Source organism: Alligator sinensis, unplaced genomic scaffold (assembly GCF_000455745.1).
Source record: "Alligator sinensis unplaced genomic scaffold, ASM45574v1 scaffold1141_1, whole genome shotgun sequence".
In the NCBI taxonomy this organism is placed as follows: domain Eukaryota; kingdom Metazoa; phylum Chordata; order Crocodylia; family Alligatoridae; genus Alligator; species Alligator sinensis.
In genome coordinates this window covers 594,088-606,676 of record NW_005842650.1, presented here as the reverse complement: position 1 = coordinate 606,676, position 12,589 = coordinate 594,088, and the positions used below count along the sequence as shown (strand labels likewise).

The following is a 12,589-nucleotide window of genomic DNA, read 5'->3' as shown; positions in this document are numbered from 1 at the left end:
AGCGCCTGTACACACCACAGGTTTTAATTCTCATTAAATAGGTTTATAAAATTTAAATTTGTTTATTTTAGAGCATCACATCTGTGTTTACATGCACTAGGTTTTCAAACGAATAAAGCCTTAGAGCATCACATCTGTGCTTACACGCACTAGGTTTTCAAACAAATTAAACTAGGTTCCTGGCCAGTGCTGCAGGAGAGCAGGATGGTCCAACGCTGCCTCTCCCCACCCTAGAGGCCCCCCCCCCTCCCATGCCCAGTCACGTAGCTGTGGAAGCGGGGAGCCAAAACCACGCAAGAAAAAAAAATGGAAGCAATTTGAAAGTGAAAGCAATTTGAAGGGGTGAACTATGAAAAAGTTGCCGTGTTATCTGGTGGACAAAGAGGCTCGTTACATGTCTTTGAGTGCCTTTATGTTTGCATGCAACAAATCCATGGACACAACACTTTAATTCCCGGTGAGCCAAACTAAACTACATCCAAGGAGTTTTAGTTTAACGCACAACAAAGACTTTTAAAGCATCAGGAAATCCTGTTCATGCAAACAAACATGCAGTTTCAGTGCATGAAAGGGCAAAAATTGTGGTGTGTACAAGTAACCGTATAGGTAAAAGCAGGTGCAAATAAGAAATAAGGCTTTGGGTGCAGCATTCATAAACAGGAGCACATGTTCAGCATCTTGCTTCCAGGGTGGCTTTTATATTGTACTTTAAACAGTCACTGGACAGGGTGCTTAAACAGTCCTTGAAGCAGGGACCAGAACCCAGGACTGTCCTCCCAAGTTAATGACCTAACTGCTAAGATATACAGTGAGGTTTCCTTTTGCTCTCTCTCAAGTTTAATGTATGTTGCATTCTGCACAGTAGTACAATTTCAACAGGAAGGGTAGAGAGTAATAGCAGAATAACAATAACCTATATCAGGCTCCTCAAGGGACTTCATGGGAGGAATGCTAGTTTAGTGGTTTTCAACCTTTTTAGACTCAAGGCACCCCTCAGAAGACTGAAGGCACCCCTCCATAATTTTTTTTTAAATTAAAGCAGCAACCTGATTTATTTATTACAGTCCTAACCTCCTTGCAGAAAGGGCAGGCAGGGAGATCCTGAGCCTTATTTCCTTACATTTCCTGCGGCATTTTCTCACAGCACCCCAGCATGCCCAGCATCCTGGTTGAGTATCACTGCCCTAGTTTCTGGATCCCATCTGGGGTTCTTCATGAGCTGAACATCAATTTGCTCATGCATAGGCAGTTCTGGGCACACACGAGAGGTTCAGTTCCTGGCATCCAAAATATGTTAAAGTCAAAATAAGGCACATTGCAATTTAGGTACCTCCTGGGTTAGGAAGCAGCTGAGCAGCAATTTTGGATCATAGTTTCATAGTTTCAGGGTCGGAAGGGACCTAATAGATCTTCTAGCCCGCCCCCCCGCCAGGGCGGGAGAACAACCCAAAAAACAAACAAACAAACAAACAAACAAAAAACCACCCTAAAAACAAAAACGGGACTCAAATGAGTCCAGCCAGGTAAGTATCCAGCCTCTTCTTAAAGATCCCCAGGGTAGGGGCCAGCACCACCTCCCTTGGAAGTTGGTTCCAGCTCCTAGCCGCCCTAACTGTGAAGTAGTTTTTTCGGATGTCCAATCTGTACCTCCTCTCCATCAACTATGCCCATTACTCCTTGTTATGCCAGCAGGGGCTAGGGGAAACAGCGTCTCCCCCAAACCCTTCTGGTTCCCCCTAGTGAGTTTATAGACGGTCACCAGGTCCCCCCTCAGCCTTCTCTTGTGGAGGCTGAATAGGTTCAGGTCCCGCAGTCTCTCACTGTAGGGTCTGCCCTGTTGTCCCCGGATCATGCGGGTGGCCCTCCTCTGGACCCTCTCCATGTTGTCCACATCCCTCCTGAAATGGGGCGCACAGAACTGGACACAATACTCCAGCTGCGGCCTGACCAGCGTCGCATAGAGGGGGAGGATCACCTCCCTGGCTCTACTCGAGATGCACCTGTGGATGCACGACAAGGTCCTGTTAGCCCTGCCAACCATGACCTCGCATTGTCGGCCCATGTTCATCTTGGAGTCAATAATGACACCAAGATCCCTTTCCGCCTCCGTGCTCTCAAGTAGGGAGTTCCCCATCGTATAAGTGTGCTGCTGGTTCCTACTACCCAAGTGCAGCACCCTGCACTTGTCCGTATTGAAACACATCCTGTTCCTGTTTGCCCACCCCTGTAACCTATCCAGATCCTTCTGCAATCTCTCTCTCCCTGCTAGCGTGCTCACCTCCCCCCAAATTTTGGTGTCATCAGCGAATTTAAACAGGTTGCTTTCCACCCCAACATCAAGATCGCTGATGAAGAAATTGAACAGCGCAGGCCCCAGGACCGAGCCCTGGGGGACTCCACTACCCACCTCCCCCCAAGTCGAGTATGATCCATCCACCACCACCCTCTGAGTGCGACCCTTCAGCCAATCTGCAATCCATCTGACCGTGTAGGCAACTTGTGCCCATTACTCCTTGTTATGCCAGTTGTGGAGCTTGGTGCCCAGATTCTGCCTATATCCTGCTTTATGTCCTTGAGTGCTCTGCTGGATGTTGTTCTAAGGTACTATGCCTGAGCAAGGGTGGTAGAATCTGTCCCTCAGATACAATATGTAGTCTTGTGACAGTAACTACAATGGTGTATACATTCATTTCTGATACCAGAGAATTCTTACTAACGTTTGTATCATGGTATTGACTGATGCTGTTTATGGTGGGGGTTTTATAGCTGAACATAAATCCTGGTTATCTGGACTTCCCAATAGCACTGCAGTATGTTTCTATTTTGGGAGTCTTGAATACATTTTTTGTTATAAAGGTAAAGTGAAATGGACGTCTAACCTCCTCCCTTTCTTTTTAATCTCCCTCTCCCTTTGAAGAGATGAAATAATTTCCCTGGCTTCAAATTGTTGTAACCTTTTCCCATCTTGCTCAGTTTTCCCATGGAAGAGCTTGACATGGAATTTAGGTTCCTCATACAGATACTTTAACATGCGCTGGATTTCATCCACAGCCAGTACACTGACAAGAAGTCTTTAAACACAAGTCCTCTCAAAGTTAATAGAGTTACTTGCCTGATTTGGATTTTGCAGGACCCTTTATGTTTCTGATTATGAATAAAGCAAGTACTTCTGTCTGTTCCGAGGTGGCTTCATCTGAATTGAGTAAAGACAGGTCCAGATGTAACTTGAACCCTATTAAGAAAGCTTTCCTCAAGGTTATCGGAAGATTTTGGTTTTACATTAGTTTATTTTTCTTGGCTGTTGAGAAAGGGAAAGGAAGCCATATAGTGCCCTTTTCTGGGTGTCATCATTTAAAATGCAGGCAGTAGACAACTTGATCTTCAAGCTGAGTGACTGAAATGACATGCTGTAGGCTATTGGTTACAAGTGCCAAGCCTTATTACTTGACTACCACACATTCTACTGGGCACATTTTTGGGAGGTCATCTTTGGCCTACTGTTCAGGAGAGATGAGCCACCCACAAATCTACTGTTTTCAACTAGAGTATGAAGTGCTGAGCCCATCTGAGAATTAGGCCCTTAACTGACAGCTGCTTCATTTTACCTTTGACACTCCCTTCATAAAGGTTTTGTTGAATATTTGGAAAGTACTCCTGATTATGTACTTTCACCCAAGTGTTCCTGCATTCTTGGGTGCACATGCTTTATGCTTACAGTTTTAGACCAAAGTGTTTTTAATAAAATTGTATTAAAAATATTGTTAATACATTTTCTGAGGCACATGCTTATATAAGATTTTCACAGTAGAATTATCCCAAGTTTTGAAGCAGGTATTTCCTTATGGTCATTTTCTTCTCATTCCCTGATCCCTTGTGGTCAAATGTGGTCCTTGTCTTCTGTGTATCGTTGCTTCAGTAATAAAGGTATTATCTCTGCATTGTAGGCTGAAGATGTGAAGTCTGCAACAGATGAGCCTGAGGGAAGAATGGATGTGTTTCACTATTCTTTATCAAGGTGCATGCAGTAGGAAACCAGTTTTGAAACGTTCTTTATTGCTTGTCCTACAGCTGCTTAGGCTTGTTAGCCACAATTGCTGTTTCTCTCTCTGAGTTCCTTCATCTAGCAGAGTGTTTTTGAAGATTAATAATTTTATCCATAATAATATTCACATTTTCCTTATGATAAAGTTCCATTCTGAAGCCAGTTGAGTGGGATACTTTTGAAATATATGACTAAATCTGTATGTACTACAGCATCTCTTATCATGGAAATTGCTATGCTCTTGTACCCAGTTTTCCCATGCTTATTGAGCAGTGGTTCCTATTAGGCAGGACTGAGGCTGACAATGCCAACATTACACTTAATTCCCTATGGGCATGTGAACTAAGAGCAAAACTTGCAAACTCAGTATTTCTTTCAGTAAGATGATGGTGGACATTATTGATACAGCTTCACATAAGGACATGGGTGTAGAGTGTCTTTCAGAGGAAAAAGGACCCCAGACATCTTATAATCAAAATTTAATCTCTCCCTGCTGAACCAAGGTCACATGCTGCCAGTTTTCCTAGGACTAGATTCCTACCTCCCTTCAGCAGGGAGTCGTGATATTAGATCAGGTGGATAAGACTTGGGCTTTTTTTCCTCCCTTTTGTTCATAGCTATTTTCCCTGCTTTTTTACAATCCTAACTTTGCATCCCTGCCACAGCTTCACCTGCCTTTTGGCACTATGCCCACCATAGCTGACAAACTCCTCTGTATTACTGCATACACCACGCAGCCAGACTCTCAGTCTGCCCTCCTTCATGCTCTGAAGGTTGATATTTTGCTAGGCAAAAACACCAGTTGTGTCAGATGATGATTCTTTATCTACTTGCAATCTTTATAGAGGCTAAAAATAAATATGTATGGCTAGAATCTACCCAGGGTGCCTAAATCCCATGCTCCAGAGTAATATTAGGACTTTTTCCATTCTGAGACACCTTCCATCTTAATGACATGGGTTCTGTCTGCACCACTATTAGATTTTTTACTTTACTGAGGATGGGAAGGAAGATCTCTTCTAGCTTGAAAGTAAGATATGGCGTTTCCTGATGGAGCAAGCAGTGTTTTTTAGATAAGTGAAATGGATGAGGGGCATAACCCTCACTGATTGAGCAAAACTGTCATTACGCAGTAGGATTAATGTTATTTTTGATGTGGCTATCTATGGCTATATGAACAAGGTAAGGTAAGTTAGGGTATAAACTTCAATTACTCCATTTAATGTGAGATAGTTAACCCCATTTTTACTGAGGCGCAATCTACTCTACCTCCCATATATCACAGGGAAGACAGCACACATGGACAGGTGCTGCAGAGAAGCTGGTGGGCTGTAAGTTCATCCAGTAAATTAATTCACAGTAACTTGCTCATGTTGTCATATGCTTTGGTATATGCTTTTGGCAGAGGGGCAGCTCAAGAAAGAGGGTGAATTGCAGGAGAATTAGCTGTTTTTAGGACATTGCTTAATGCTGTTTTTCACTGTTCTATTTTCTGACTAGGGAGACATCCTCATATTCTGAGCAGTCTTCAGCAAGGATTAAAATCCAGGCTGAGTAAGTATATTTTTGCCTTTCTTTGAGTTGGAATAAATTGGCACATCACTGAATGTCCTGGAACAGGCATGGTTGCAAACAAAGAAATCAGTTAAACAGTAGCTGAAGTATTATTCACAGAACCAGTTTTCCAGACTAGATCTGTTTTATTGCAGAGATCTAAAGCTCCTGATGCTTATTCCCCATGTTCTTTTCTTGTTATTGACATGCAGCAAGTGTTTCCAGAGAACAGACGTATAATGTCACATCAGATGGGAAACAAGTAGCAGGAGCAGAGAAACTTTTCACGATATAGGTTATGTAGTAGGGAGTGTTGTGTTTGTGTGTTCTTATATACAAGCATGGACTGAATTTCCAGGATACCAAAGTTTTAGTGTGAGCAAGCACTAAAGGTTGGCTTTGTTAGGCTGGAATGTGCTAAGAACTAGACAGAAAAAAAGAGTCTGGTATGCTAATAAGCAATAAAGGTATTAAATAACTGCAAGAAGATTAATTTGTAACAGCTTTAGCCCAGCAATAAAGGTAAACAAGGCAGGTAGAAAGGAGTTTCTCAGTTGTGGAAAGGTAAAGTAGGTGTATAGGTGAGTGGCAGGCTGGATCTGTCCAGTTTCGGGAAAGCAGACACCCCAAAATATGATAATGTAGTTGGAAATCTTTGGAAATAAAATTGAAGGAAAAAGTTGTTCTTTGCTAGTGTCAACTAGATCCCAGCAGCCTGGAGCAGCTAGAATTACTCCCTTACTAGCCCAGTTAAAAGTACTCCAGCCAAATGCATGTCATTCTAACTGCCTTTCTATACATTTTGTACAATGCTTCTAGTACAATTTTATAAATACTTAATTAAAATAACCTGTAGAAACGTTAAATGTTATTTCATAAAGAAATTTTTACCAGAACTATTGACAGTCTGTCAAATTTCAGCAGTCACCATGACCACTGTTTTTCTTTTAAGCTGAATCCATGCTCTCAGCACCAAATATGTACTTGGTGGAGTTTTTCCCTGATTCAGGAATGTTAAGTTTATGCACTTTCCAGAACTGATTTGGATTGCAGCAGAGCTTAGGCAGGAGTGAGACCTTTAAGTGACTGGTCTGGATTTCTTCTGAGCCCAAGTCCAGTGTGTGGAGATCTTCTAAAGCTAAAGTGTATGCAGCAATAAATGCAACTAATAAATTTAGATGCGTAGGTGGTTTTGCAGCTGTTAAGCAAGGTCAGTTACAATCACAGAGGTATCTGAACTTCTAAGGTTTGTTTTAGTCATTTAGAGGTTGATAAGCTTGGGACCTGATGGTCACTGAACTAAGAGATAGTGCCAAGAGCCAAAAGTGCGTTGATCTTCTTGGAGTTTGTAAATTATTTCCCTGATCAGATAAAGTTACTTGCTCCACTCTGATAGATGTCTCTACTTTTATATATTCATAATGGATTTTCTGTTCTTTGTGCAGAGAGGAAGAGCTGCTGTATCTGACTTTCATTGAAGAAGTAACAGATGAAATTCTTAAGCTCGGATTATTTTCCAACAGGTTGGATATCTTTATTTTCAAGTTCACAATTACTGTGTTTGAACAGACCAGATCCTGTAAGCTATGTGAAATGGCACTTGTCTCCAACACTGGTGTGACCTTTTTAGAATAAGTGTTAGCATTTAATCTTCTGTTAAATATATTTTTAAAAATATTATTCTCCATCTCTCTGTTTGCCCTTCCTTTCCCCTAGACAGAGAAACAAAGGGCTGGAGGGCAATTTCTGGGTCATCTGGTCTAATCCCCTACAGTTGTAGGCAACCATATCACATGGTTCATAAACCGATCAAGCTCTAACATAGAACCATAGTTTTTGCCCCCATGACACCTGGGAGGCTGTGCTGGAATCCCTTTCCTCTGATGGCTTAGAAACCTTCAGCTAATTTCTAACCAAAGCTTATTTCTTCTGTCAGGGATGGCCTTTACCTTAAATGGGTCTTCTTCCTACATGTTTACTTTGCTGACGTGCAAAGTAATTGCATTGCTCCTAACCCCTCTACACAAAACCAGGCAACATCTGTTAGTCTCTTCGTGCAAAATAAGCTCTCTGTTCCCCTTTCTTAGACTACTGTCCCTTCCTGCATCTGTTCCAGTTTGACTTCATCTTTCTGGAACGTGGGTGACCAAAATTGTATGCAGTATTTCAAGTGTGGTTTTACCAGTGCCTTGTATAATGTAATCAGTACGTCCCTATTTCTTCTGGAATATATCACCATATATATCATAGAATTGCCCTTGCCTTTTTCATAACCATATCACAGGAGTGATTCCTAGTTATGATTAGTTGATCACAAGGCACCAACCTCTTTCTCCTGTACTTTTTTTTAAGTGATGGGTTCCCAACCAGTAGCACAGATTCGTATTATGAATTTCAAAGTGCATGAAATAGCACTTGCTTCCTTCCTTCCGATCTGGTTCTTTCTCTTTGGATAAGGTAGAAAAGAGGCACAGCTAGTACCAAGAAATAGGGTACTGAGCTGCTTTCCCCTGATTCTGTCTTTGGAGTGTTAGGCTAGCAGTTACTTCTCAGTCTCTGGAAAAGGGAGTACAGAGATCTTTTCACTGAGCTGGAACAGGAACTAGCTCTCCACTTGCTTTAACTGAGTTGAGGTTAGTTCCAACAGGGTACGGCCTACCAGCCAGAGTTCACATGTATCCTGAAGGTTACTGGCTGTTGCTTTGACGGGCACTTGTTCACCAAGCAACTGTCGAGTAGCGTGAAGGCTCAGTATGGGTTTTTCTGTAACTGAGCATAATTAAGGCTATCCAAGCAAGAAAAATCATGAAAATTCTGGAGTTTGAATCATAACTCTCTAGACTTGTTTCAAACATTTCCTGACGATACTGTGACTGAGCTTTGTCTGCTTGTTTTAGAGTACTGGAACGATTGTTTGAGCGTCACATAGAAGAAAACAGGCACCGTTTGGATGAGGTAAGTCCATTCTCGGAGCAGGGTCTGTAACATTCCCCATTTCTGTCAGTGACATCAAAAGGCATTTGATAATGGCAAGCTCGTAAACGTAGCCAGGCCACTCAGTGCAGATCCACTAGTAGAATAAAAGATTGTGGATTGGTACTGTGATAGCATGCCACTTAGGTTGCCCACATCACGTATAGTCTCATACCCAGACAGCAGTTATTTCAGGAACTTGATGATGGTTTGCAGCATAGTAATAATAAGAAAAGATTAGTCACTTGCTTTCGAGTATCCGTTCTTTCCTTTAACATTTGGCCAAACCGAACATTCCAATTAGAAGAAGGTCATTAAAATAATTCAGACATTCACAGCAGGTGTTTGCAGTGTTTTCCTGCCAGAGTGACCCAGGCAGACTGGGCCATCTCCTCCGCTTTTCCCTGATGCCCAGCCACAGCATGGCACAGAGAGCGTTCCCCCTGTACTAAAGCCCTGGGCACCTCCCCTCCATCAAAGCCCCCAGTACCCAACTGTGGTACAGTACGAGCAGAGCTCCCTGCTGCCAAATGTTGCCAAAGCCACATCTCCATGGGCTGTAATTATTGACCCTTGATTTACAGAATAAAAATCAGCTACAAATTCGATCTTACTCCTGCAAGCAGTTGACCCATCACTAAACTTAAGCATTATATTTCTTCCTTTAAATTCTAGAACAAAATGCGCCACCTACTGGATGTCCTCAAAGTGGACCTAGGCTGTAGCACAGAGGAGAAATCTGAGAAAGTCAATGGGAATATGGAGGCATTTGATCTGGAAAAGTTTGAAACCATGGATCAGCTTCAAATTACCAGCAAAAATCAAGGGCAGAATAAGATTACGAAGAGCAGTGAGTTCCTAAAAGCCATGGATTTATTATCAAAGGATCTAAACAAATTAAAGCCCCAGTCATATTGTGAAACTCCAGAGGAGATATGTGGCCAGAATGGCTTTTCAAAAGATCTTACTGAAGTAGTGAGCATTGGAACAGATCCTTACTCTTCAGTGAAATCTGAATCTGTCCCAGATATTTCACACTCTTTGGAGCCAACATTAAACTCAACCACTTGTGAGAGTGACTTTGAAACCAATAAGGAACTTGATGATCTTGAAGAAAGCTTTGCAGAGGCCCTTCAAATCTCAAATGACTATGTAGAAGAATAGACCAGAATTAACTGCAAAACAGTAATGCAGACAGTACTGTGGAGAGCCAATGTTTGTCAAATAAATACTAGTGAATCATTAATTTTTATCTTCAACTTTCCTATTCAAACGCTGCTATTAGCCTCACAAGAGGGGTACAAGTATTATCAATCAGGCATTAACTGATCTAGGTACTAACATAAGCTGTAATGGTTTAAAAGTTATTGTTCAAAAAGAATGTTTTTATAATTTAAGCTAAGAGTACAATTTTGGAACTAGCTGCTGACACTGCTAAAATTAGAGTATATATATTTTTAGATTTATTGAAGATGTAATAATTTATACTATTTATTGTTTATTTATAATAAATGAATGCAGTACCTGCACCATTGTAAACACATTTCTGGTATAACATGCCATCAAGAGCTAAGATCATCATATTTTCAGGAGTTGCTGGGAAGTCTGTATCACTTTCCAAGAACAATTTAATGCAGACAAGCATAAAAAAACCCCACAGTGCATAAACCTGTAGGAAGCTTGCAAAGTGAGCACAGACCATTTCATCAACCGTGAGGTGGAGGGGAGGAGGTATCTGCACTTAGAACTCCCGGCCCATTTTTCAAAGTTGTCTTCCTAAGTTCCTACAGGAGATGAGCCTTGCAAATCCAGTTGCCCTCTTACAATACTGTGAGAGTTAATGAGCATTCTGTTAGTAATACATTTTCTGCATCAAAAATACCTATTCACCTTGAAGTAAAATCTAAATCAAAAAACAATCTATGTATATGTGATCACAACAGCAGACACTCAAGCATGGCCTTTGGATGGCAGCCAGTGGGTAGTGGGTAATCTGTTCTTTTTACACCCTTCTTCCCTCTGTGTACCCAGTCCTCTTTCCCCTTTGTTTCCTGGCAAAAAGAAGTAGGCCTGCTCTAGTAATAGCAGCCCTCCATTTTCCTTAACTTTCTGCCATCTTGCTTGGTTAGGAAAGGACATTTTTTGCTAACAGCTCTGTTGTGCTGGGTTTGCTGATGTGCTCTTTATATCCTAGATGTTCATGACTCAACTACTATTTTTGGAGCATGACTACACCAACAGGTTTTCAAATTGTGCAGCACTACATTGTATAATTCCATTTCTTACACCAAAGGCGGCCTTCACCGAATAGCCATTTAAAAAAAATAAAATAATGAGAGTTGGGCCCTCATTCAGGAGCAGGCATGTCATTGGCACTCTACGTCAAAGAACAATTCACATCCTCAACAAGCAGCACTGGGTGAGAGGAGGAGCAGACTGAAGTGCTCTGGGTCAGAATACAAGGGGGTCGGGGAAAAGGGACTTAACGGTGGGGGTCTACTACAGACCACGCAACCAGGGAGAAGAGCTAGACCGGGGATTCTCAGGTCAGCTCGTGGAGGCAGGTAAGTCAAAGGATGTGGTCATCAGGGGTGACCTAAACTATCTGGACATTTGCTGGGAAGAGCAGTCAGCCAGGTCTGACTGCTCACATAGGTTTCTAGCCGTGTTACAGGACCTCCATCTAACCCAGGAAGTGCACAGTCCCACCAGGGGAAATGCCTTGTTAGACCTGGTCCTGGCCACAAGAGATGATCTGGTGAGGGGACTGCGGGTGTTCGATCACCTGGGCGATAGCGATCATCACCTACTGGAATTCCCCATCCAGCGCAGGGTGGCAAAGGCCTGCAGCAAGACAGCAGCCCTGGACTTCAGGAGGGCGGATTTCATTGACCTAAGGAGACTAGTCGGGGAGGCACTGAGGTCCCAAAGGGGTGGGGAGTTGGGAGTCCAAGAAGGGTGGTCGTTCCTGAAGGAGATGATCCTCCAAGCCCAAAGGGTGGCAATCCCAACACGGACTAAAGGGGGCAAGAGTGCTCAGAAGTCCCCATGGCTCACCAAAAGCATCCAGGAATGTCTCAAAGCTAAGAAGGAGGCGTATACCCAATGGAAGGGAGGAGCCATCACCAAGGAGGACTATACCCCCGTTGCTTGGGATTGTAGGAGGGCTGTTAGGAAGACCAAGACGGAGATGGAACTGGGACTAGCGACCCGGATCAAGGTTACAAGAAATCGTTTTAAATACATAGGGGGAAAAAGAAGGTTCCGGGTAACGTGGGGCTTCTGCAGGACACGCTTGGAAATCTGGTGGTCTCACCAGATGACAAAGCTAAACTATTTAACAATTTCTTTGCCTCCATTTTTCTGAGCAGCGAACAGATCATCCCCCCCACTGGGATCCCCGATGGTCCCAGGGGAGGCACAGCCAGGTTCAGGGTCAGAGAGGACCTAGTCAGGGAACTTCTGGAGGGACTTGATGTGTTCAAATCAGCAGGTCCTGACTATCTCCACCCCAGAGTGCTGAGGGAATTGGCAGAGGTCATTGCGGGACCCCTGGCACAGCTTTACGAGCACTCATGGTGCTCTGGCAAGGTGCCAGAGGACTGGAAAAGAGCCATTGTGGTCCCCATGTTCAGGGTTCATTAGAGGCAGGTCCTGTCAGACCAACCTGGTGGCCTTCTATGACCAGGTCACAAAATCCTTGGACGCAGGGGTCGCGGTGAATGTAGTCTTTCTGGACTTTAGGAAGGCCTTCGACACTGTCCCTCACCCCATTCTCGTTAAAAAATTAGGAGATTGTGGTGTCGATGGGTCGCCAATTGGCTGGAGGGCTGTACCCAGGTAGTGATGGTGGATGAATCATTTTTGACCTGGAGGGATGTGGGCAGTGAGGTACCCCAGGGCTCGGTCTTCGGGCCCGTACTGTTCAACATCTTCATCAGCGACTTGGATCAGGGGGTGAAAAGCACCTTGTTCAAATTTGCAGATGACACTAAGATGTGGGGAGAAGTGGGCACGCTA

The 12,589-nt window shown here is 43.2% G+C and overlaps 1 protein-coding gene across 8 annotated transcripts in view; it reads left to right on the top strand.

Annotated features, from left to right (window-relative positions):
- SPATA7 (spermatogenesis associated 7) overlaps positions 1 to 10,091 on the top strand; it is a 56,333-nt gene extending 46,242 nt beyond the window's left edge. For all 8 annotated transcript variants that reach the window (XM_025215559.1, XM_025215560.1, XM_025215561.1 and 5 more), the window contains 5 exons: positions 3,945 to 4,015; positions 5,543 to 5,596; positions 7,042 to 7,119; positions 8,494 to 8,551; positions 9,245 to 10,091. In XM_025215559.1, coding sequence (XP_025071344.1) covers positions 3,945 to 4,015; positions 5,543 to 5,596; positions 7,042 to 7,119; positions 8,494 to 8,551; positions 9,245 to 9,733 — 750 coding nt within the window. In that variant the 3' untranslated portion in view covers positions 9,734 to 10,091. The remainder of the gene's footprint in view (positions 1 to 3,944; positions 4,016 to 5,542; positions 5,597 to 7,041; positions 7,120 to 8,493; positions 8,552 to 9,244) is intronic.
- The last annotated feature ends 2,498 nt before the right edge of the window (positions 10,092 to 12,589 follow it).